Raw genomic sequence first — 27,618 nt, 5'->3', positions numbered from 1 at the left:
TGCTGATAATGAGTCGTGATTGCTTTCTACTCAGACAAAAAAATTATCAATGTATAATTATCAATGTACTGCCTTTGCATGAAAAATTCTGAGACTGGAATACACAATTTTTTAATATGCAAATGAAAAGTTTTAAAACATGAAAAGTTTTTTTCAGAATTAAAAAATAAGAATTGCACATGATCAACTATACTTCAATACAAAAAAAATCCATTATTAAATGTTTCTGATTATGACCTCCTCCTTTATGCACTGCCAAATGTTAAAATTGTAGCTCTACTTATATAAGTATTGAAAAGATTCAATATTTATACTAAATAGCAGTGAAAGTGAAAGTGAAGTCGCTCAGTCGTCAGTCGTGTCCAACTCTTTGCGACCCCATGGACTGTAGCCTACCAGGCTTCTCAGTCCATGGGATTTTCCAGGCAAGAGTACTGGAGCGGGTTGCCATTTCCTTCTCCAGGGGTATGCTAAGTCACTTCAGTCGTGTCCAACTCTGTGCGACCCCAGAGACGGCAGCCCACCAGGCTCCCCTGTCCCTGGGATTCTCCAGGCAAGAACACTGGAGTGGGCTGTCATTTCCTTCTCCAACGCATGAAAGCGAAAAGTGAAAGTGAAGTCGCTCAGTTGTGTCGGACTCTTAGCGACCCCATGGATTGCAGCCTACCAGGCTCTTCCGTCCATGGGATTTTCCAAGCAAGAGTACTGGAGTGGGGTGCCATTGCCTTCTCCATGTACTGTACTGTTAACCCAATTAGATATGAAAAAATAAATGGATTGGAAGATATTAAAATATTAATATTAAATTAATATTTTCTGTTCTAAATGACTTTTCACCAATACCAATATAAATCATGTTCAGACACTTGTTCCTAGTAAACAAAATGATGTTTCATTTGCCAGAAAGATTCTAAATAATTTATAGACAGTCTTCATTACAACACTATGAAGTTGATTGAACACTATTCCCGTCTTAGAGATGAGGAAGCCAAGGTCACACAAGCAGGAATTGCTGAATTCAAGATGCCTGGGGAGTATTTATCATTCTTTCCTCTCTGGTCACAGTTCTGAATAAAGGAGTGTTGATAAATGGTAGGCCACAATAAGAAAAACAATGAATTGATGTGATTTCACAATATGAGAGACCACAGAGAAATCCAGAGCACGACAGGAACAAAACATGTGGATTTTTTTTCATTGGAACAGCTGTGGACTTATGGATTTTGATGAATAGGAAATGAAGCTCCCAAGAGTTCATTCATGGTGGAAAAGGCGCAGCCACCCCTCCTCCCCGCTCCCTCCCTCAGCACTGAACACACAAGGGTAGGGGCCCAACAGGAAGAGGAAGGGGAAAGGGAAAAGGGGGCAGGGTGACGGGGAGCCCATGCTGTAGAGAAGCCATCTGGGCGACACTCAGTGCAACTCAAGAGCCCCTCGTGCTCCCCAACATACGAGCACAGGTGGGATAAATAAATTAGACGGTAGCTCTCCTGAGTGCAGGAGAATGACAAAATAACCCTCACCTGAAACTCACAGGCTGCATTTTCTGCCATGTGAAAATACAGCTAAGAATATGAGTGTGTGCAAACCTCGGTGAAAGTGGACTGAAGTCTGTAATCTGTTTCACTGCATGGTGACAGTGTCGTTTCCTGGCTTTGATGATGTACAGTATAGATATGTGAGGTGTGACAACTGGGAGAAGTTGGGCTTTGACTATATGGGACCTCTCTGTACTATTTTGGTAACTTTGTCTGAGACTATAATTATTCTAAAATACAAAGTTTAAAATGTGGCTCACTAAAAAGCATCATGCTCTGTCTTTCAATGACTGCTGATGGAGAGGTCACCTGTTATTTTCTTCTTGCATTTTACAAAATGGAGGTTATCCTGTGAAGATCTAAGATGGGTCTATGTGGCTAGTGGGGGCAACAAGAGAATTCCCTGAGAAGGCAAAGGCTACTTTCTAGTCATTCTATCAGGAGGGTCGCTGTCAATGGAGTGAAATGTGATCTGATTCTGGGTGTGTTTTTGGCCATGAAACTGGTAGAATTTACAGACAAACTGTCAAGGGTCTGAATAATTTGGGTAATTTTTATGATAGAATTTTCTCTGCTCAAAACCTTCTCACGTCTTCCCATCTAGCTTTAAACGAAAGTCCAGATCCACACAGTGGCACCCAAGCCCCAAGGAGAATCTGATGCCCTTCCACCTCCAGACCTCACCCACGTCTTCACTCACTGCTCTAGTCAAACCGGCCTTCCTGCTGAGTCTTTAACAAGCCCGGACACATGCTGCTCAGTGTCCTTACACTTGCAGTTTCCTCTCTGGAAAGCTCTTCCCACAAGTAAGTGCTTATCCCTACTCCTCAACTCCTTTAGGTCTTGGCTCCCAAAGTTACCTTCTAATGGGGCTTCCCTGATAGCTCAGTTGGTAAAGAATCTGCCTGCAATGCAGGAGACCCCAGTTCAATTACTTGGTCAAGAAGATCCCCTAGAGAAGGGATAGGCTAACTACTCCAGTATTCTTGGGTTTCTCCTTGTGGCTCAGCTGGTAAAGAATCTGCCTGCGACGTGAGAGACCTCGTTTGATCCCTGGGTTGGGAAGATCCCCCGGAGAAGGGAAAGGCTCCAGTATTCTGGCCTGGAGAATTCCAGGGACTATCCATGGAGTCACAAAAAACAAATGAGCGACTTTCACTTTCACATTACTTTCTAATAAACCCCTCCCTGACCACTCCACTCTCCTCCTCTGAAATTACAGCCCCACAGGAACCACATCCCAGTACTTTCTAACCTCACTTCTAGGCTTCATTTTTCTCTACAGCACTTACCTACCTTAGTGTATGTTTAATATATTTGCCTTTTTCTTTCCCTCTCATCAACTTGAATACAAACAGCAAAATGACAATATTTTTGTTTGTTGTGTCCACTATTTTAGCCCTAGTACTCGGTATGCACTCAGTAAATGTTTGATCACTGAATGAATGAATACTGGAAATGATCAGAAATGGAAAAGTTGCTTTATATATGGCAAGGATTAGACTGAACCTACCCCAAGCACTGGCTAAGGCCTAAATGGGAGTTTAAGAAACATCTTTGATACTAGTAGTAGAAATTATGCTTATTCATAATTATTGATCAGCTGTTTTAAAACAAATGCTATGTATAAAGGATGCAAATTAATATACAATAGACTATCTATCCAGAAGCAATTCTGGGTTAAGAAAAAAGACACACAAAAAGTGAAGTATAAAATTCAAAATAAGCTAACTTATTACCAAACTCTGTTTCCAAATGAGTGACACAAGGAACAGCTACTGTAGGCTGTAGGCCTTTGTTATTCAAAACATAGTCTTAGGACCAGTATTATGGAATTACCTGGGAGCTTCTTAAACATACAGAACATCAGGCCCCACCCTAGTGAATCATGATCTACATGATCTAACTCTCTCTCCCAGGCAGGTTGAATGTACATTCAAGTTTGGGGCCCAAGGGGCCTCTGTGAAGAACAGAGTAAGTCATCTCACGCAGAAGAGAGACCACAGGCATAGAAGCGGGGGAACCCAAAGTACAACCAAGCAGAGAATAAGGAAACATATTATTGATGCTGAGTAGAGATGAGAAATGGGAAAAACAGGTTACAAACATAAATGTTCCGGTATTTTATGGAGCATCTTAAATTCCAGGCTAAAGATTCAGTATATAATTCTGGCACAAAGGGAAATCACCGGGGTTTTCTGAAGTCAGGGATTACACGTTATAAAGGTTGTATTCTGAAGTTTTATTTTAGTAGTAAACATTAAGATAGACTAATTCCACAGGCATTAATTGTGCATCCGGTGTGCACATACCCTGTGGGGGAGACAAGGATGAATGAGACACATTTGTCACCAATGAGGAGATGGCAACTTAGTGAGCAAGGGAAACAGCTGCTATTAGATCTGACACGGGGGCAAACAGGACGCAGGCCTGGGGATAATGGGCAGGGAGAGCTGGTCAGGGAGAGATGGGCCAGGGAGAGCTGGTCAGTGGAGCTTTCATGCACAAGAAGATTATGGCCTGAGTCTAAATACAAGGAAAATATCAACTCGGGGGGAGTGGGAAGGAGGGCATTTTGACTATAGGGGCAGCAGGAGCAGAGGGAAAGCTACATAATCACATGGTATGTTCGGAGGACACCAAAGCAGAGCCTAGTGAGCACAGGGAGAAAGAGCAGAACCAGAGAACAGAGGAGGAGGTTGGCTGAAAGTGACACAGCAGAGTCAAGTCTGGAGGTATGTCTTATGTGCAGTGAGGAGCAATTGAAAGATATTTTTTAATTAATTAGAGAGGCTTAGAAAGAATGATGGCTGAAAAAAAACTAGCTAATGAAGTAGGTTCTGATAAGCACTCATCTTCATTTCCCCTTTAACACATCTTTTGCCCTAATTACTGTTCTGTTCATTTCCAGAAATACATTTTTATTTTCTCTTGTTGTAATAAAACCAAAAGATATTAAATAAATAATTTGTTCTGGGAGATGAAACAATAAACTTTACCTCTATTCAGTGTTCTGTGGTGGGAAAATTCTGGTTTTTTAGTTTAATGATCGCAAATGAGTTTAATCCACCTGGTGCAAGGCCAGGGCTACTAGGTGTGGGCAGTGATTACCAGGAGAGGTCAGAAGACTCCTCCAGGCCAGCTGTGAAACCTCGGGCACACCATGGAAGTCTTTCTGAGTTGCTCTGTTAGTTAAAAAGGGGTGTGTGGGGAACAAAAATACATTCCGCATACTTAGTATCCTGCAAGGCTGTATCGGTTCAAGGTCCAATTTAATAAAAATATAATATTCGAAAAGTCTAAGGCAACTACAAACATGTGGTGTTTTGAATTCTCTGTTTTTCCCTGAGAGTGAGAAAAGTATTATCTTGATGTATCTATGTATTTGGAGAGAAAAATACCTGGGCATTCTAGCATTTTGGAACTCCTTTAAATCTTACAGCAATGCCTCCTAGGGCACTGATTTTAATATCTGATTCTTAAGACATCTGCCTCCAGAGCGATAAAGTAAGCACGTGTTCAATGGGAAGAATATTCAATACAATGTTCCACGTGGGGTGAAGTAAAAACCAGAACCTTTTCACTTGCTATAGAGTGGTTGCCTCACGCTGAAGTGACAAGTGAGGAAGCATGGTTACAGAAGAGCGAAGTGCTGCACACTCAGAGGAAGAAAACAAACAGTCCAGAAGCAAACAAATGACCATAAAGGGAAAAAACTATAATTAGGCAGAATTGCAAATAAAATAACAGCAACAACAAAAACAAGATTCTGAAGGGCCAGTTTTCTAAAAGAATACAAGGACTTTTTAATTTCAAAATTACTCTACAAATTCAGGCTGTTGCTTTATATACTACTTCTTAAATGAATGTAAGGATTTCATTAGCATTACATTTGATCACTGTTTTTCCCCAAAATGAAAACCTCAGCTCCTTCTATGTCTGCTAACAAAAAAATTTATGATGCAAACTCTATTCAAGTGACCATCCAAAGAAGCTGCCTTCCACACCATGGGCCCATGAAAGCAACTGTAATTTGTTTGTTACAGTTATACTGTGAAATATTTACATATAAATTTATACCAACAAATAACACATTAAATAAGTTTTCTACATAAACTAAATAGACCTAATTTTAGACACTCCTGAATTTAAATGATATAACATAGTAGATAACCATAAATTGATAAAATAATAACAGCTGATAGTGATTAAGTATCCAGGGGGCTTTAAATGCTTTACATCTAATCTTCAAATGAATCTTGGCTCAATTCCTAGATGAGGAAATTAAAAATCAGAGAAGCCAAATGACATGCACAGGGACAGTAAAACATGGCACAGGGATTAAGACCCAAGGCTGCAGCCCGTGCTCTCACCTCTCTGTCCTGCCTTTCACATAGGTATATAAACTAAATAAAACATCTGCATTAAATCTGCTTTCACAAAATACCTATTTATGGGGTGGCTGCATTAAGACTTAGAAATTACCTATTTGGACAGGGTGGAGTGAAGGGGAGATTATAGTCTATAAAGAGTAATATATGATCAGTGTAAAGGAGTTAAATAGTACAGAAGCAAATGGAAAAAAAAGAAATGTCTGTTGCTATATTTGCACTCTCATGCGCCTCTCCAGTGAGGGATGCATCCTCCTGATCCTCTGTGAGTTTGCAATAGAACTATACTGCTCTGTGATTTGCTCTTTCATTTAACAACACATCACAGAAAAAAAAAAAAAAAACCCTGGGTGAGCATATATGCTTCTACTTCATTCTTTTGAGGGCTGCAGAGTACTTCACAGTACAGAAGTATAACATCTATTTTGAGAATGTGATTTTCAACCTTTGTGTATTAAAGCAATACCGTAAGGAGGATTTACCTAGATGGGAGGTATATTTAAAAAACATGAAGTAACCAATTAAAAATCGACAAAGGACTTGAATAGACATTTCTCCAATAAGCACACGAAAAGATGCTCTATGTCATCACGCTTCTGTATAATCACCACCTGGGCCAACAGAGCATGACCAGCACTTCCAGATCCTCCCTCCTACCCACCTGCTCACTCTCCTCTCCAGAAGTACCACTGCCTAAAGTTTATCACCACACAACAGCCCCGAACTCTATGACTCTGAACTCTCTCCTTACATATATGGGATTATACAGTGTAAGTATGTAGGTAAATCAGGCTTCTTTGCCTCAATATTTGTGTGGGACTCATCCATGTCGTTGCACATAGCCATGACTCATTTCATTTTCACTGGAGGAATCCACTGAATGAACACGCCTTTATTTACCTATCCCACTGTGGATATACCTTTGAAATTCTTTAGTTTTTTGACATTAGGAATAAGGTTGCTATGAACATACTACATATACACCTAAGAGTGGAGCTGCTGGGCCACAAGGTATATACGTGTACAACTCAGCAGGCAGTGCCAAATGCTGCTTGTCCTACATCACGCTACCCTGCAGTACATGGGAATTCGCATTGATTTACACCCTTGCCAACTTTGGGTATTGCTACTCTTAAATTTTAAGCATTCTGGTGAATGTGTTTTCATGAGTTAATAAAGTTTTTACTTGCATGTGAAGAAAGCTGAGCGCCGAAGAATTGATGCTTTTGAACTGTGGTGTTGGAGAAGACTCTTGAGAGAGTCCCTTGGACTGCAAAGAGATCCAACCAGTCCATTCTGAAGGAGATCAGCCCTAGGATTTCTTTGGAAGGAATGATGCTAAAGCTGAAACTCCAGTACTTTGGCCACCTCATGTGAAGAGTTGACTCATTGGAAAAGACTCTGATGCTGGGAGGGACTGGGGGCAGAAGGAGAAGGGGATGACAGAGGATGAGATGGCTAGATGGTATCACTGACTCAATGGACGTGAGTCTGAGTGAACTCCGGGAGTTGGTGATGGACAGGGAGGCCTGGCGTGCTGCGATTCATGGGGTTGCAAAGAGTCGGACACGACTGAGCAACTGAACTGAACTGAACTGAACTGAAAGACTCATGATGTGGAACAACTTGTGGTGTGCTTATTCAGCATTTTGATATCTGTTGTTCAAGTTTTCATGCAATTAAAAAAAATCAGTTTATCTCTCCTTTTCTGATTCTTTACATACTTTGGTTATGTGACCTTGGTCAGATAAGTGTGCTGCAAATATCTTTATCACTTTGTGATTTGCCCTTTTCACTATCTTAATAGTATATTACAATTTACTTTCTGAACTTTAAGTTTAATAATTAAGCTTTTCAGTTAGGATTACTGCTTTATGTATAACCAAGATCATGATGGAGAAGGAAATGGCAACCCACTCCAGTATTCTTGCCTGGAAAATCCCATGGATGGAGGAGCCTGACTGGCTACAGTCCATGGGATTGCAAAGAGTTGGACATGACTGAACAACTTCACTTCACTTCACTTCTTCACTTCAAGATCATGAAAATAGCCCATGAAGATATTCCACTGTATTCTCTTCTAGGAGTTTTGTTGTTTTACCTTTCACATACAGATCTTTAATTTTCAAGAGCTAGCACCATTTACTGAAATGACTGTCCTTTTCACAATGCTCCTACAGTGAATAAATCAAGGACCTATTAATATATGTACACGTTTGTTCCTGGACTCTGTTCTTTACCGCCATTCTATTTGTCTATCCTTGTATCAACCTCAGTATCTTAATCAGTGAAGCTTTAATAGTAAGTCTTGATGTCTATAATATAAAGTTTCCACTAATTTTGTTCTTCCACATTGTCTTAGGTATTTTGGGCTCTGCATTTCCATACAAATTTTAGAATCGATTTAGAATCAGTTGTCAATTTCAACACAACTCCTAACTTAAAGCTTGGGGCATTATCAACAACTCGGCCCTATTGGGCTTCATGGGTTGTTCTGAGAGCACCAGGACTTTCTCTGCTCCATCAACTGATAGCCTGAGGGCTCAGGTCCCCACACACTGGGTCACTTCTCTGGATTTCCTTCTGCTTCATCTTAGCTCAGTAACTGTTCAGTACCTTATTAGCTCTCCAATGCTTCAAAGAGACTATATTACATTTTTACATTTCTGTCCAGATTTTCTGTTTTGAGAGGGGAGGTTTTTCTAAATTCTCTAGTCCTCCACTTTTAGAAGCTCATGCCCTTAAAGTAAGCTTTACTTTTCTTTTCTCTTTACTCTTTCTCCACCTTCTGCCCACTCCTTCCCTCCCCAAACTCACTCTTTCTTTCTTTCTGGAAGAAAAGGTGGATAAGGTGGGAAGATGGGGGATTCAACCATGGAAATTAATAAAGACCAAATGTTGACCCTAGAAAGAAAACAAGTGCTACGAGAACTGCAGAATTCATTAGATGGGCTTAAGAGAGGCTGCAGAGAGAGAAGAGGTCAGCAGAAAGCACGTGAGCTGGAGAGAGGACGGTGAGCCAACATCAGAGAGGTGAGTGACATGTGGAAGGGGTGGAGGGGGAGAGAAGTGCGCAGAAGAAACATCTGCGGAGGCAACAGCTGAGAAGACTGAAAACTTGAAGAAAGATATCAGTAAATAACTGCTCAGTAAATGCCAAGCAGGAGACACACACAGAAGTCCTCATGCGCTTCCTTCCTCTTCCTCCCACTCACCTCAGCCTCATCAGCTGTCAAAGCAGAACCTGTGGGGACGGAACAAACGCCAGTTTCTTTGGAACAAGCGTTTACCTTTCTTCCTCTTAACTCTCCTCCCCACCTCCCCACCCCACACACGCCCTTTTCCTTAAGGTACCATGGATACGTGCTAACTTGGTCAGGACATGGTGATTCATTAACTTTATTTTTACAGACACAAATAATTGGTCATCCTGAGAACATTAAGAAGAGTTCCAAAGGGAAAATTTTCTTTACTGCCCTTGTTGTGCAATAATACATGGAGCTTTAAGTTGCAGTCTCAAACTATAGCTCTATCTTTCAGACCTGGTATCTCACAGTGACAGATGGCAATGTTAAAAATAAATAGAACATTCAAGCTATTTGTACTGAAGGCAAAGACAGTTTTAAAGTGTGAAACAAGCCTGAGGCTGATAGAACTCACATTATCCTTTTCAAAATGTATTAAGCATGCACATTTCCCTATGCCAACCCTGCAATGTTGCCCATCAAAGTTAAATATTAGCTTTTGAAGGTGCGCTGTCATTATGCATCACTACTAATCTAGAATTAACAACGCCATACAGGTCTATTCAGACAAACCCATTTTCCAGAACTGTCAATAACTGATTAACTTTCTCAAGTTTTAAAAGTGCTAGAGGTTATCACTATTAGAAATTCACTTTCATATTCAGAACATGATGAAGTATTTGATATAATACCAATATTAAGCTAATTTTTAAAAACAGTCCACAGTATATCTGAGGTAACATGATCAAAGATAAGACTTTATAATTTAAAAAAGTTACATAGTTTATATAGCAGAAATACATGAAAATAATATACAAGAAATAACAGTAAATTTTTGATATAGAATTCTGGTAACTTTAAAGCAGTGACCACAAAAACTCATGTTCATCTCAGATGGATAAAAAGTATCAGACAGAGCTTCCCTGGTGGGTCAGTGGTGAAGAGTCCATCTGCCAATGCCATAGACATGGGTTCAATCCCTAGTCTGGGAAGATCCCACAGGCCATGGAGCAACTAAGCCCATGCGCCACAGCTGTTGAGCCCGTGCTCGAGAGCCTGGGAGCTGCAACTACTGAAGCTCGCACGCCCCAGAGCCCATGCTGCAAAAACTAGAGAAGCCACCGCAACAAGAAGCCCACACGTCACAACGAGAGAAGAGCGCACGCTGCAACGAAGACCCAGCACAGCCAAAAATAAAAATTACGTTAAAAAAGACATCTGACAAAATCCAACACCCTTTTGTGATAAAATCATTCAACAAACTAGGAATTGAAGGGTACTTTGTCAACCTGACAAAGGGCATCTATGAAAACCGCACAGTTAAAAGTTTTTACATAACAACATACAATTAGATGACTTCTCTTAAAAGATCAAAAGTAAGACAAGGATGCCTATTCTCAAAACTTCAACACTGTAACACATCCAGGGCAACTGGGCAAGAGTAAGACATAAAAAACATCCATATTGGAAAGAAGAAGTAAACATGTCTATTCACAAATGACATGATCTTATATATAGAATATACCAACAACCTATCAGAACTCATAAACATTTCAAGTCTCAGGATACAAGATTAAGATACAAAATTAATTGTATTTCTATGCACTTGCAATGAATGATAAGAAACTGAAACTAAGAAAACAACTCCATTTACAAAAGCATCAAAAGAATAAAAATAAATTTAACATCAGATATGCAGAACTTAAAAAAAAACTACAAAAAGTTGAATGACGTGAAGGATCTAATCAAATGGGAAAAAAATCCCATGTTTAAGGACCAAAAGACTTAAATACTGGCTGGAAGGTAATACTTTTGGAATTGATTTGTAGATTCAATAAATTCCTATCAGAATCCCAACCATCTTCTTTTAGAACAAGACGATTCTAAAATTCATGTGGAATTGCAAGGCACCTGGAAAAACCAAATCAATCCTGAAAAAGAATAAAGTTGGAGGACCTTCCAATTGCAAAATTTACTACTAAGCAATGGTAATCAAGACAGGGTGGTACTGGAATAAGAACAGACATATATATCAATGGAACAGAACTGAAAATCTAGAAATAAATTCATGCATCTAAGGTCAACTGACTCTCTACAGGGGAGTCAAGTCAATTAAATAGGGAAGAAATAACCTTTCAACAAATCATACTCAGATAACTGGATATCCAATGGACTTGGACCTCAAAAACATACACAAAAATTAACTCAAAATGGGTCAGATCAGATCAGTCGCTCAGTCGTGTCCAACTCTTTGCGACCCCATGAATTGCAGCACGCCAGGCCTCCCTGTCCATCACCAACTCCCGGAGTTCACTGAGATTCACGTCCATCAAGTCAGTGATGCCATCCAGCCATCTCATCCTCTGTCGTCCCCTTCTCCTCCTGCCCCCAATCCCTCCCAGCATCAAGAGTCTTTTCCAATGAGTCAACTCTTCGCATGAGGTGGCCAAAGTACTGGAGTTTCAGCTTTAGCATCATTCCTTCCAAAGAAATCCCAGGGCTGATCTCCTTCACAATGGACTGGTTGGATCTCCTTGCAGTCCAAGGGACTCTCTCAAGAGTCTTCTTCAACACCACAGTTCAAAAGCATCAATTCTTTGGGGCTCAGCTTTCTTCACAGTCCAACTCTCACATCCATAAATGACCACAGGAAAAACCATAGCCTTGACTAGACGGACCTTTGTTGGCAAAGTAATGTCTCTGCTTTTCAATATGCTATCTAGGTTGTTCATAACTTTCCTTCCAAGGAGTAAGCGTCTTTTAATTTCATGGCTGCAGTCACCATCTGCAGTGACTTTGGAGCCCAGAAAAATTAAGTCTGACACTGTTTCCACATCTATTTCCCATGAAGTGATGGGACTGGATGCCATGATCTTCGTTTTCTGAATGTTGAGCTTTAAGCCAACTTTTTCACTCTCCTCTTTCACTTTCATCAAGAGGCTTTTTAGTTCCTCTTCACTTTCTGCCATAAGGGTGGTGTCATTTGCATATCTGAGGTGATTGATATTTCTCCCGGCAATCTTGATTCCAGCTTGTGTTTCTTCCAGTCCAGCGTTTCTCATGATGTACTCTGCATATAAGTTAAATAAGCAGGGTGACAATATATAGCCTTGACGAACTCCTTTTCCTATTTGGAACCAGTCTGTTGTTCCATGTCCAGTTCTAACTGTTGCTTCCTGACCTGCATACAAATTTCTCAAGAGGCAGGTCAGGTGGTCTGGTATTCCCATCTCTTTCAGAATTTCCCACAGTTTATTGTGATCCACACAGTCAAAGGCTTTGGCATAGTCAATAAAGCAGAAATAGATGTTTCTCTGGAACTCTCTTGCATTTTCCATGATCCAGAGGATTTTGGCAATTTGATCTCTGGTTGATCTTTTGATCAACCAGATCAAATTGATCTTTTCTAAAACCAGCTTGAACATCAGGAAGTTGACGGTTCACATATTGCTGAAGCCTGGCTTGGAGAATTTTGAGCATTACTTTACTAGCGTGTGAGATGAGTGCAATGGTGCGGTAGTTTGAGCATTCTTTGGCATTGCCTTTCTTTGGGATTGGAATTAAAATTGACCTTTTCCAGTCCTGTGGCCACTGCTGAGTTTTCCAAATTTGCTGGCATATTGAGTGCAGCACTTTCACAGCATCATCTTTCAGGATTTGGAATAGCTCAAATGGGTAGTAGGCTAAAAAGGAAGATCTAAAACTATAAACTTCTTAAAAGGAAATACAGAAGTAAATATTGACCTTGCGCTAAACAATGCCTTCTTAGATAAGACATCAAAAGCATACGTGATAAAAGAAAAAAATAAATTGAACTTCATAAAAATTAAAAATATTTATGCTTCAACAGATGTCATCAAGAAAGTGAAAGACAAAGCACAGAATTTGAGGAAACATATGTCTTCAAATCCGGAGAAGGCAATGGCACCCCACTCCAGTACTCCTGCCTGGAAAATCCCATGGACTGAGGAGCCTGGTGGGTTACAGTCCATAGGGTCACGAAGAGTCAGACACGACTGAGCGACTTCACTTTCACTTTCATGCATTGGAAAAGGAAATGGCAGCCCACTCCAGTGTTCTTGCCTGGAGAATCCCAGGGACGGCGGAGTCTGGTGGGCTGCTGTCTATGGGGTCACACAGAGTTGGACACGACTGACACGACTTACCAGCAGTAGCAGCAGCATGTCTGCAAATCACATTATCTGATAAAGGACTTGTATGTGGAAGGTATAACATGACCCAATGATAAAAAGATAACCAAATTAAAAAACAGACAAAGGTCTGAACATTTCTCCAAAGATACAAAAATGGGTAATAAGTAAACACACGTTCAACATTATTAGCCACCAGGGAAATGCATATCAAAACCATAAAGATGTATCACTTAATACCCACTAAGACAACAATAACCAAAAATACAGTAACAAGGAAATAGAACAAGTTGAATTCTCATATACGCTGCTGGTGGAAGTGTAAAACAGTGCAGCTGGTTTACAAAGGTAAACCAGTTTGGCAGTTCCTCCAAAGGTTGAACATAGAGTTATCATATGACCCAGCAATTCTACTGCTACATACATACTCAAGAAATGAAAACATATATGTATACCAAAACTTGAACACTAATTATTGTATTATTCATAATAACCCAAAATGGAAACCCAAAGTGAATGGATAAAATAAATACTGTATATCCATACAATGCACTACTATTTAGCCATAAGAGAGAATAAAGCACTGATATATGGATGAACCTTGAAAACATTATGCTAAGTGAAGAAAGCCAGTTACAACAAGACTACATATTGCATGATTCATTTCATTTGTGTGAAAGGTCTAGCTCAGAGAACTCTAGACACAGAAAGTAGATTAGCAGTTGCTTAGAGCTGGGGCAAGGGAGGGGGGAGCAGTGTCTGCCAGTGGGCACAGGATTATTTTTTCAAGTTACTGATGCAGCACTTCAAAAAGAAAACTACAGCCATCACAACCACTACCAAATAAGTAAGTTCTCTCTGACAAAGTTGTTTTATGCTTAACAAGCTTGTCCAAAGAAGGGGGATTTAATAGAGGATAAAAATGCCTTGAAAAGAGACTGAGAATCCCAGGATGAGGGGAGAGTAGGGCAGAAGGAGAAATCCATTTGATCACTTCCTTCTCCTTCTAAAATCTTTATTCTTTGTTTTTATTTTCTTTCCAAAAATTTACATCACATTAAAAAGTTCCTGATGAAGTATTCTGTAAAATTCGTCCAGATTAAGTCACCCCAATAAAAGCAGAAGTTTCCACTGTTTTGATTTTTACTCCCTGTAACACATTGCTTTACATATCTGTACAATATTCCACACACTTACGCAGCACTGTAAATATATTATATAAGTAATAAGAAATGCTGTTTAAAATAGTTTGGATGTTCACAGGCACTGATAAGATGTACATTCCCTTCATTTATTAATTTTCAGCTAATCATATTATCTCCATGTCAGGTCCTTAAACCTGATATTTTCTTTTATCATTTTGCTCATTAATTAGCTACATTCCTACTATATAACTGCAAAAGCAAATAATGACAAAGCTTAATGGAGCAAACAGTTCTTAAAATTGCCTAAAATTTTGAATGCATGTAAACCTTTGTGAAATGATCAACAGAGAAAAAAGAATACACTAAAAATAAAAAACCACATTACAATTAAGAATGCATATTATGACAACGAACACAACAGCTAAACAAGCTGCGTGCCTGACTGAAGAGAAAATCTGGATCTTTAAGCAGTGGGTAAATAACCATGCTAATGAGAAAGAGTACTCACCTGGTTTTGGCACTGAGTTGGTCACTGACTGGGGAACTTTCTGATTAATTAACTCAACACAGTGTCCAGGGAAGAGTCCCACCTAAAGAAGAAAGGCAGCAAAGAGAGGATTCTAAACCAGGGAACAGACCAGTGTGTGAGCATTGCCAATTCAATTCCAGTAATGTGCTCCACAGCCCCTCCCAGTGATTCTGCTATCCCAAGACTCTAAATCACTGATGATGCCAATTTTACAAACAAATAATAAAACAATCTGTTGCTATGAGTATATACAGTCATCTGCTTTATTTGCCTAAAATCTAAGTCTTCTTTTCTAGTTTTAGCTTTTAATTTCCCAAACTTCTTTTACTCCAATTAAAATATTTAGTCTGATACCAAGCTAAGCATGGCAAGAGGTATAATTTATACCTGTTAATAATTTACTTGGCTGAAATTCCAATCCAGTTGTGTGAACACTTCTACTGCCCACTTTCATATTTACTGACTTCTCTATGATTTTTTTTAAAGCAATACTAAAGCACATTCAACTTTTTTGTGTATTTTTTCTTCATTCTCTCATAGGTTCTGTGAAAAATGACAAGACTAAAGTAACCTGATGAAACGATTACTCACTTAAAATCCTGGTATTCATTCTTGGTAAAGAGTCAGAAGTGTGTGGATAAGTGGGGGAGCAAGAGAGGAAAACAACCAATCTCGGCTTTGAAAAAGCATACCAAATCGACCTGGTAGCAAATTGCCTGTGGTGTGAGGAAGACCCCAAGGAGCTGTGCTAGGAAAATTCTGAGCTCCAGATCACCCAGAGATACTGCATAGCCAGCAGAATGAATACAGATATGAAGATCCGGGAAACAAAAGTAAAAAGGAAATTTTTACCAATATTTATAGATGTTTTCTTAGATAGGAATATGATTGGGCTGCCAAGCAGCAGATGTTAAAGCTGAAACAAGAAAACTACATCACTTTGTACATCCCTCTGTTGACAGACTCTGGGGAAGAAAGGAACAGCCTTCCAAGAGTCTGACTCATCGTGAAAGTCTGAGCTGTATCATTTTCATCTGCGTGGGAGTATTTCACATACTAATTTGCTGCATTCTTACTTCAATTTCTTGATCGATATAGTACATTAGCTCTTAAAATTATGAAGATGTAACCAGTTATCATGAGTTGAAAAGGGCTTATTAATAAACTATCAGCTTGTTTGAAAGATTTGAATTTGGATCTTAAAGTTCCTATACGCACACCTTCTAAAATGATGCTGTAAGTATTTGTTTTATTGGTGAAATTCTATTCCATATTTTACTCAACTTCCTATTTATCTAAGCAACAAGTCGAAATTCTTCCAAGATTGGTTAGAACCAGATGAGAATCAACTTGAAAAATCCTTCTCATGCTCTCTTACACAAATCACTTCTAAGAGAATCACTTATGGTTAAGTGTACCCCCAGGATTGGGGCTTTCCAGGTGGCTCAGTGGGTAAAGAATCCACCTGCAATGCAGGAGATATGGGTTCAAATCCCTGGGTCAGGAAGATCCCCTGGACGAGGGCATGGCAACCCACTGCAGTATTCTTGCCTGGAGAATCCCATGGACAGAGAAGCCTGGTGGGCTATGGTCCACGGGGTCACAAGGAGTTGGACATGACTTAAGCAACTGAGCATGCACCTGGCCCCAGAATTAAGAGGGCCCCGGTTCTATCCTAGGCCTGCCCCTTATTAGGCTGGGTTTATAACTTAGGCTCCATGCTTCAGTTTCTTCCTCTAAACATAATGATATCGTGCCTAACTCATAAGGTTTGTTATGAGGATTAAACAGATGAGTATAAGCAAAATGAATGTAGTAAGCACTTGTGCAACATTATCTATTCTTTATCATCTTAGTATGTGGGCCACTAGAAGACCTAGAGGGTTGCGGCTCCTCCAATGTATGGATGTGACATATAATACCTACTACCTTTTGCCTGAAATTAAAAGACGCTTACTCCTTGGAAGGAAAGTTATGACCAACCTAGACAGCATATTGAAAAGCAGAGACATTACTTTGCCAACAAAGGTCCGTCTAGTCAAGGCTATGGTTTTTCCAGTAGTCATGTATGGATGTGAGAGTTGGACTGTGAAGAAAGCTGAGCCCCAAAGAATTGATGCTTTTGAACTGTGGTGTTGGAGAAGACTCTTGAGAGTCCCTGACTGCAAGGAGATCCAACCAGTCCATTGTGAAGGAGATCAGCCCTGGGATTTCTTTGGAAGGAATGATGCTAAAGCTGAAACTCCAGTACTTTGGCCACCTCATGCGAAGAGTTGACTCATTGGAAAAGACCCTGATGCTGGGAGGGATTGGGGGCAGGAGGAGAAGGGGACGACAGAGGATGAGATGGCTGGATGGCATCACTGACTGGATGGACGTGAGTCTGAGTGAACTCTGGGAGTTGGTGATGGACAGGGAGGCCTGGCGTGCTGCGATTCATGGGGTCGCAAATAGTCGGACACGACTGAGCTACTGAACTGACTGACTGACCGACCGACCTTTTCCTGTATGTACCTAAGTTTCCTCACTATCAAATATCATTCTTTTCATAAAATTCTAATTCATTTCCATTTATAAATATTTTCTGCAATTCGCTATAGAGAAAAGATCACTCATTTCTAGGCTCTGTGATATACAGCAAATTGCTTAACATCTGTTTCTTAATTCATAAAAATGGGACATCATTAGCTACCTGAATAATCTGTGTAAAAGCACCTAGCCTAGTTTCTAAACTCAAATATCTGTCAGCAAATAAAAATAGCTTGCCATTATTTCTTCATAAGACTCAACAAAGCTTAATGACCTTCTTAAAGGAACTATATCAAATTGGTACATACTAGTTACACTTTTCGGAGAAGGCAATGGCACCCCACTCCAGTACTCTTGCCTGGAAAATCCCATGGACAGAAGGGCCGGGTGGGCTGCAGTCTATGGGGTCGCTAGGAGTCAGACACAACTGAGAGACTTCACTTTATTTTTTCACTTTCATGCATTGGAGAAGGAAATGGCAACCCACTCCAGTACAGGGGAGCCTGGTGGGCTGTAGTCCATGGGGTCGCTAGGAGTCGGACACGACTGAGAGACTTCACTTTATTTTTTCACTTTCATGCATTGGAGAAGGAAATGGCAACCCACTCCAGTATGGGGGAGCCTGGTGGGCTGACGTCTATGGGGTCGCACAGTCGGACACGACTGACATGACTTAGCAGCAGCAGCAGCAGTTACACTTTCACCTTTTAAATGTCTCAAGGCATTCAGTTCAGTTTAGTTCAGTCGCTCAGTCGTGTCCGATTCTTTGCGACTCCATGAATCGCAGCACATCAGGCCTCCCTGTTCATTAGGTCCAGGTATGTGGGGGAAGAGCTACTGTGTATTATGCAGAGGTAGGTCCATGGGAGGTTCACCCAACATCTAATTCCTATCCCTGCTCACCTATCTCCCTTTAGTATAAAGTGCAATATTACTAAATGCTAGCTGAACTAATGTAGAAGGCAATGGCACCCCACTCCAGTACTCTTGCCTGGAAAATCCCAGGGACGGAGGAGCCTGGTAGGCTGCAGTCCATGGGGTCACTAGGAGTCGGACATGACTGAGCGACTTCACTTTCACTTTTCACTTTCATGCATTGGAGAAGGAAATGGCAACCCACTCCAGTGTTCTTGCCTGGAGAATCCCAGTGATGGGGGAACCTGCTGCGCTGCCGTCTCTGGGGTCGCACAGAGTCGGACACGACTGAAGCGACTTAGCAGCAGCAGCAGCAACTGAACTAAATATTCAGTTTTCCAGACTCCTTGCATTCAGGGTGCAGCCATGGCACAAGGGAAAATGTGTCACACGAAAATGTGTCACTATTCTGTTCTCTTCCTTCTGCTGTGTACCCAGGTGTTGGGAATGCATCAGCTGTAGCAATCATCTGACCCCTAAAAAAAGGCCAAGAGAAGCTTAGATAATTCTGCCTAGCTTCATTAAGCTGCTGACTCAACTGCAGCAATGATACTTTTTCTGTTTGCTTTTGTTTCTTGAAGCCAAAAGCACTTCTAACTGTAGCTCTTTTAAGTAAGACAGTTATCTTAACGGTCTAATTCTGTGTACTTGTGAAAAGCAATAGATTCTATTTTCTTATTATAAAATTTCAACCATAAAAAAAGAAACTGTGTTCCATTGAAAATATACACATAACTAACCCTAAAATTACAGTTAATGAACATTTCAAATTTTCTGCGACTTCACGGCTCACAGTCTTGTTATGGCAAAGGGGCTTGTGTAAGTCAATGAAGCTATTAACCATGCCATTCAGGGACCTCCAAGAAGGATGGGTCACAGTGAGGAGGCCTGACGAAACGTAGTGCATACTGAAGCCAATATTTTACCAAATATAAATTAATTCTAATAAACTCAAAATGCTCAATGTTAAAAATGACTGGAATTCCAACAATATGATCTATGAATTATATTGTTCTGTTTCCTGTATTATTATTCTTTCTGTAAAAGTAGCATTTTCTAAAGCTCTAATTTAAATGGCTGAGAAAGGTGAGAGGAATTATTTGGCAGGAGTCAAGATAAATTTCCACTCTAGGAAGAGGAGGGAAGGAAAAGAAAAGATGAGCATCCAGCATCCACAAGGGTAGAGGAGTAGCTAATAAAAATATAATAACAAGAAAAAAAAAAAAGAAAAAGACAAGGCTGAGGGATGGGCTTAAAGGAGGGAGAGAGAACCTTCAGTCTGGTAGTTTTTCCCTGAGCCAGTCTGGCATGAAGAAGAAAGAAGAGTATACGGATGTAAGAGACACAGAGGCAGAAGAGATGGAAATTGTCACAGGATTAGACACAAGAAAAGTTAACACAGATGCTTCTGCAGTTCTTTCCCACTTTTACTGAGGTATAACTGACAAACAAGCTGTGCACATTTAAAATGTACATTTTGATGAGTTGACACCCATAAAACTGTATCCACACTCAAAATTATGAATATATTTATCAACCCCCAGAGTTTCCTTGTAACTCTCTGTAATTTCTCCCTCTCCTTAGCAGCCCTTACCCCTGCTCAACAGGCAACCAAGTTTCTAACACTACACATCACTTTGCAGTTCCTACACTCTTATATGAATAGAGTCATGCAAAATGTACTCTTTGTTGTTGGTTTTCTTTCATTCAGCGTAATTATTTTGAGGATCGTCATGTTGCTGTATTTATCACTAATTCTTCCTTTCTATTGCTTAGTAATATTCTGTTGTGTAAATGCCACGTTTGTTTATTCATTGATCTCTTGCTGATGAGATAACTGGGTTGCTTCCAACTTGGGGCCATTACGTATATAGTTGTTATGAACTGTCATATGTGAGTTTCTGTATGAAGGCAGATCTTCTGTTCTCTTCCATCAGTATTGTTTAAAACACTGACAAACTGTTTTCCAATTGGTTGGAGCATCTTACATTGCCCCCAACTGTCTCAGTGTTCCAATTCCTCCATATCCTTGCTGCTCTAATAAGTATATAGCAAGGCCTCATTGTTATTTTAATTGCATTTCTCTAATGATCACTACGGTTAAACATCTCTTGACAGGTTTATTTGTCATGTATCTTTGTTAATTGTTCCCATATTTGCTATTTTTTAAAAATTGAATTCTGTTTTCATGTTGAATTTTGAGAGTTCTTTATATGTTGTGGATACAAGTACTTGATCAGATATAATCACTGCAAATATTTTTTCCCAGTTTGTAATGTATCTTTTTATTGTCTTAAAAATAAAGCCTTTCAAAGAGCAGCAGTGTTAAATTTTGAAGAAATTTATTATTTTATGAATTGTTCTGATAATACATCTAGGAAATCTTTGCCAAATCCAAAGTCACAAAACTTTCTCCTATGTTTTCTTTTAGAAGGTTTTTAGTTTAAGATTTACATTTTGGGTACATGACCTATTTTGTGTTAATATGTGCAGATGGCACAAGAAATAAATAAAAGGATTTATGAAGGTATATGGATAAAGCTGAGCACCGAAGAATTGATGCTTTTGAATTGTGGTGTTGGAGAAGACTCTTGAGAGTCCCTTGGACTACAAGGAGATCCAACCAGTCCATCCTAAAGGAGATCAGTCCTGGGTGTTCATTGGAAGGACTGATGCTGAAGCTGAAACTCCAATACTTTGGCCACCTCATGTGAAGAGTTGACTCATTGGAAAAGACCCTAATGCTGGGAGGGATTGGGGGCAGGAGGAGAAGGGCATGACGGAGGATGAGATGGCTGGATGGCATCACCGACTCGATGGACATGAGTTTGAGTGAAGTCCGGGAGTTGGTGATGGACAGGGAGCCCTGGCGTGCTGTGATTCATGGGGTCGCAAAGAGTCAGACATGACTGAGCGACTGAACTGAATTGATGGATACCCAACTGTTCCAACATCATTTGTAAAACAGATCATGTTTTCTTCACTGAACGGACACTGAACCTCTGTTGAAAACAAGCATCCATGAATGTGTGGGTCTACTTCTGACTCTGTCTGTCCTGTTGATTTACTTGTCCATCTCTCCCCTAATGCCATACTCTGTTGTTATTGCAGTTTTACAGTTAAGTCTTCAAATCAATTAGTGTTAGTTCTCCAACTTTGCTCTTCTTTTTCAAATTTGTTTTGGCTGTTCTTTTTTAGGTCCTTTGTATTTCCATATGAATTGTTAAATCTGTGTATTGATTTCTACAAAAAATCTGCTGGGATTTTGACTGGGATCAATTTGAGAAGAGATGACATTTTAACAATATAAAGACTTCCAACCTATATACAGGGTGTATATCTCTCGTTTTTAAAATATTCTTTATCTCAGAAATGCTTTGTAGTTTTCAGTACACAGACCGTTTGTATCTTTCTTCCAATATATCTCTAAGTAATTCATAGTTTTGATGCTATTACAAGTAAGTTTTATTCTATTTTGTGATTGAGGTTAATGCTACTGGTCTGCACACTACATTTGAAGTAACAAGACTTCCATGAAGTTGTCCCTAGGATACACAACTGTGTATTTCAAGTACGCAACTCACTTTTATTTCTTTTATATTATATATGAAAAATTATATATATTTTTGAAATTGTGTTTATATCTTGTTATGTCATTTGTAAATTTCATTTCTGAATTCTAAGGAAGGATTTTAGAAATTATTTATCATAACAAATGGGTGTAGGGTTTGAAGATGCTAAGAACTACTTCTGTAAGCCATTTTTTCAGTTATTTCCATGAAACTGAATGTTTAAGAATCATTTGGTAGGACATATTCTAATGTTATAAATTAACAAAAAAGGCTATCTAGAAACTAGTTTCTCTTTAAACGTTAATGGCAGCTGCTAATGGCACTAGTAAGAAAAATAAAGACAGCAATAAGAAATAAAATAATTTCAGAAAATTTACATATGTTTTGTGATCTAAGGGGGAGAAATACAAAATTGGAAGTCACCAAGCTCATGTTCTGGCTATATCACTGACTTACTGTCTTTGTGAATCAAAACCGTCTTTCCAAATTCCTTTGATTTCTTTAATTACAAGGTGACAGTTTAGGACCAGGTGATCCTCTGCCGTTTTTTTCTACTTTAGGAATCTATGATTCACACGTGTAGACAAGTAGAAGCCACTACTGGTTCACCGCAACACTACTATGATCCGTTCTTTGCCCAGAATACCTAAGTTTCTACCTAAACTCTGACACTAAACAGTGAAATATAACAGAGCAGTGGTTCAGTCCTCTTCCGCTTTAGTTTCTTTGTCAGTAAGAGAGGTAATAAAAGTACCTTCTTTGCAGTGTGAGAATTAACAGGAAGCACACAGAAGAGGACCAAGAAGTGTGACAACGCCTTGGATCTGCAGCACCACACTCTGACCCCCCTTCCCTTGACATCCTGTGAACACTACAGATGAGAAATTATGTAATTTTCCTATTACTTAACTGGAAAGGAAATATTTTGCTCTATTTAATTTTGAGTAATGAAAAGGTGTAGCTTTGAATTCCACACATAAAATGATGGTCTTCATATAAATAAGTGGGTGAACTGTCTTCCTCTATTAAACTACTTACTGCAAGAGCCAAGGTTTCCAAACATCTTCCCTGTGGGATAAAGAAGGTTTTTCTGAAAGTAAGGTTTCTGGAACCACATTAAATTCCTGAGGTAGGAGGATGCTTATTGCTGAAGAGCTGCTTGTCTGCCGTTTGGGCATGGAAACCTCACATGACAGGCTGGGGTAACTAGGAAAGTAAATCTAGTGACCCTTGACCATCTTGCGGAGAACCGAGAGAAGGCGACTGAATCGGATTCTGTCACCCTCGAAGTGGTATTTTATCCATTAGACTGACTGCATCCCAAATATGTCTTAGGAGGTTTTCTGGGGGAAAGGAGAACACTCACTAAGCAGTGTTTTAATTCTTTCTCTATCTGCACAGGATAAACACAGGGAGGCTGAGTCAGTGGTTCTCACATTTTACACTTAATAATCATCTGAGGAACCTGATGAAATTCAGATTTCTGTCCCCCATCTCCAGAGATCAGTTGTATACGGTTTTAACATGTTTCTCGGGTCATTCTGATACTTACGGCTCTCAGATAAAATTCCGAGGAACATGGCACTAAACAAATAATCCTCAGGCATTAACACTTTACATTTGTAATATGCCTGTTATGTAAGGGAAAAAAGACCTTCCAGACACCTCACCTCACATTTCCAACCACAGTCCACAAACAGACACAAAAAGGCCATGCATTTTTAACAAGAAAGAAAAAGCAAAGAGGTTTTTTTCCCCCCCCTTTCTGAAATACATATTACATGATGAAACTCCTCAGAAAACAAAGGTAAAAGGCTCAATATACTCTTTAGAAGACAAGTAAAAGATTTCAGAATTTCAAATTACTATAGTTAATATAATTTCACACTTCCTACTCCTAGAAGTTTAAGAAAAGAAACACAGTCACAGTATAATTTAGAAACATGGATGAACTAATCCTTCTGTTCCCACAGCTAAATTATGGTCTAGGCTAAAACAATATAAAGACTAGAACTTGGCAAAATGTTGACCTTTATCAACCACCAGCTGATTGGCAAACTTTACCTACAGCTCAGAGTAAGCACTGCTTCCAGCAGAGTGATCTAAGGAACACCGGGGCCAGAATCACATGGATAAGACTGTCTCTTAATCCTATTCCACAACCACCGAGACAGAACCTGGGGGTTTATGTCACAGGATTTTACGTTTTAACATGTTCCCTATGCAACACATCATAAGCTCACCAAGTAAAGTTTGAGAATCAGAGGTGAAGAGAGAGTAGAAGGAGTTATTAGTAACAGAGAAATGAGACAGCAGTACAACACCCTTATCTGTATCAGTAAATGCAATTCCTTGGACTGACTTTATTTGCAAATTCAGACAACAATGCAATAAATACCATCACATACCTTTTAGAATGATTGAAAAAAAAAACCAACTGAGAACCATCAAATGTAGATGAGAATGCAGGGCAGCATCACCACTGCTGCTGGTGGGAAGGCAAAATGGCACAACCACTTTAAAAGACAGTTTGGTGGTTTCTTACAAACCTAAGCATGATCTTACCATACAACACAGCAAGTGCACTCCATGGTATTTACCTGAAGGACCTGAAAACATATCCACACAAAAATATGCATGTGGATATACACAGCAATATTATTCATAAATGCCCCAAACTAGAAGCAACCAAGATGCATTTTAACAGGCGGATGGAAAAACAAAATTATGGCACATTCATAACAATGAATGATAAATGAATGATAAAAAAGGAACATCAAATCATGGAAAGATCTGGAGGAACCTTAAGTGCAGTCTGAAAGCCAGTTTGAAAAGGCTCCATATTATACCATATGATTCCAATTATATAATGCTTTGGAAAAGGCAAAACTATGGAGATAATAAATAATCAGGGCCTGTCAGAGATCAGGAGGAGAGAAGATGGATAGGTGAGAGCACAGGAAATTTCAAGCACAGGGTAATCACTTTGTATGAACGATCCATGTCATTCATTATGCGTTTGTGAAAACCCACAGAACTACAGACATCACAAAGAGTGAGTCTTAATGAAAATAAGGATTATAGTTAATAATCATGTGTAAAAACTGGTTCATTAAATGTAACAAAAAGCAAACCCAACACTGTTTCCGTCACTGTGGCGGAGGACGTGACGCTAACACTTCGTACTCTTATCCATGTGATTCTGGCCCTGGTGTTCGTCGGATCACTCTTAGAAACAGTGGTCACACGGCACTGTAGGTAAACTCTGCTCATCAGCTTGTGGTTAACAAAGATCAGCATTTTGCCAGTTCCATTCAGTGAAGTATAAAACATAAAGCAACATGCTAATAGGAGAAACTATGTGTGTGGGATAAATAGTATATCAAGCCAGCAACTGCACAGCATCAGCTCACTGGACTTAAGGGAAAGGGTTCCGCACGCCACCTGCACCCTGTCATGTCCCGACAGCTGGCCAGAGACAACAGTACCTGTGACTAAGGAAAAAACAGGGGAGCCCACATAACACGTGAGAAACACATCGAGTAGAGCAGACCTGCAGCGGGGACTCGGGGCCTACATGCTGACAACACATCTCCAGAACACTCTCCTTCGGGGTCAGGGCAGCACACCTCAAGGCTGGCCCACAGCCTGGGAAGCAACAGCCCACATCTCTGCTCCCCTCCACCCTCTCTCCTGAGAGTGGGCAGCTCGAAATGGCCTCGATTCCCAGCAAGACCACTGTCCAAGCTACCCCAGGGCCAAGCCCAGTCCCTCGTCTCCTGCTCCTGTAGTCCAAAGAAAGCAAGTGACCGGTCTAAGACTGTAAGAGAGGAAGCAACAGCAAGACTGAAACACAAGTGTCATTTAAAAGCCAAATTTACTTTTGGATCCTGTTTGGGCCCCTACCATTTATAGCTCACTTCCATGAACATGAAGAATTGATCCCTTAATAAGATAAGGGATCCCTTATCCCTTAATAAGATCCCTTAATAAAAAGCTGGCTAAGACCAGCTTTCCATTTAGTTTTATATTTAATCAGAAGCACCAACTGTTAATAGCAGTTAAGAAATCAGCACAGCTAAAGTAGGACTGCAATTATACACGTGAGAAAATCTGTGGGGTAACAAACATATAAGGTTAATCAATTTGGTGTTAATCAAATTAAACTGTTATGTATGCTTTTATAACAAATTGGGGTATAAATCAAATCAAATTTTATTTGAATTATTTACATTTAAAAATCAACATTTATTGAGTGAGAAATATGCATCAAGTCTATTCTAGCTACTTTACATATTTTATCCTCACACATTCAATCTTCTTGATAATCTTAAGAGATTAACAAGAATCTTACAATCCCCATTTTACAAATGGGGAAACTGAAGTACAGAGAAGTAAAGCAACTTGCTGAAAATAACACAAGATTAAGACACAAGAGATATAGCACCAGAACCCATGTTCTTAGCCACCATGCTGTCCTGTTTTAAACTGTATGATTTTTTTTCATAAAATACATTTTATAGAAACCTAATAGTTTTTATATGCATATAAAGCTATATTTATATAATAGCCATTAACATTTCCAAATGTACAGCATGAGCATTTAATCTACACAGCATTTTAGGAACATTTTTATAAATAGACAACTAAAACCCACGAGTTATATACTAAGGATACAATTTTAAGGCATTTTTAGATGTTCTTCTAGTGATAGTTTTAAAAGCTAAAAGGAAACTTTTCTACCCTGTGGAAATTAGTGACAGTCAATCTAAGAGATGCTGTTGTCAGGTCTCAAATTACTTAGGCATATAAGGAAAAAGAAAGAGATGGCCTTAGATTCTGCTGTTATTCTGCTATTAACACGCTGTTTACATTAACAGTTATAATGCATTAAAAAACACTGATCAAACTGACTTGAGTCTAGAGGGAAAACATATGTGATTCATGATTTTAAACCGCTATGAGAAGTGAGCCAGAGTTACAGGCCTGATAATCTAGAAGGGGTCAGCAGGCAGGTGGCTCTGCTCACGCTTCAGCTAGTCCACTGTGTGGGACAGAAGAGGAGACCTTCCACAGCAGTAACTAGAAAAGGAAACCCAAGTCTAACGTCATCTACATTTTTTTTAATCACTGCAGACAAAATTTCTGGTAACAAAGTCCACTGCCAGCACACCACTGTAAACAGAAACATCGAAAGAGAACACATTTTTTGAATTTTCCATACCGAATTCTTTGTTGCATACCTGAAATCCATGCTTGCCTCTCCACCATGTGCTTAACACTTTTGGGGGCATGTCAATAACAGAAACAATGTCTCCCACCTAGGAGAAAAGATTTTAAGTGAAATGTTTTTAATCAAATTGTAAAGCAATCATCTGCCTAAAATTTAAATCTAAACTGTAAAACTTTAAATCTGAACTGTATCTTATTCTCTGGATCATTATTTCTGGAAAAACATTAATATTTCTTTCTGTAAAGAATTTAATAATCTTAACCATTTGTAAAGGAGAGGTTTACAAGAAGTTAAGCAGCACAAAGACTGGTCCAAGTAACATGTGTAGTAAGTAACTTCAGAAAGCCTGATTGACAGTGTGAGATTTTTT

At 39.5% G+C, this 27,618-nt stretch overlaps 1 protein-coding gene across 5 annotated transcripts in view; it reads right to left on the bottom strand.

The window, feature by feature from the left end:
* Positions 1 to 27,618, bottom strand: part of ARHGAP32 (Rho GTPase activating protein 32) — a 207,784-nt gene that overhangs the window by 44,154 nt on the left and 136,012 nt on the right. For all 5 annotated transcript variants that reach the window (XM_055581190.1, XM_055581192.1, XM_055581191.1 and 2 more), the window contains 2 exons: positions 27,259 to 27,336; positions 14,979 to 15,060 (listed from right to left, as the gene is read on the bottom strand). In XM_055581190.1, the coding sequence (XP_055437165.1) occupies positions 14,979 to 15,060; positions 27,259 to 27,336 (160 nt within the window). The remainder of the gene's footprint in view (positions 1 to 14,978; positions 15,061 to 27,258; positions 27,337 to 27,618) is intronic.

The sequence above is a fragment of the Bubalus kerabau genome, chromosome 5 (assembly GCF_029407905.1).
Source record: "Bubalus kerabau isolate K-KA32 ecotype Philippines breed swamp buffalo chromosome 5, PCC_UOA_SB_1v2, whole genome shotgun sequence".
Lineage (NCBI taxonomy): Eukaryota > Metazoa > Chordata > Mammalia > Artiodactyla > Bovidae > Bubalus > Bubalus kerabau.
The sequence above is the reverse complement of the archived record's forward strand: the minus strand, read 5'-3'. Positions and strand labels throughout refer to the sequence as shown.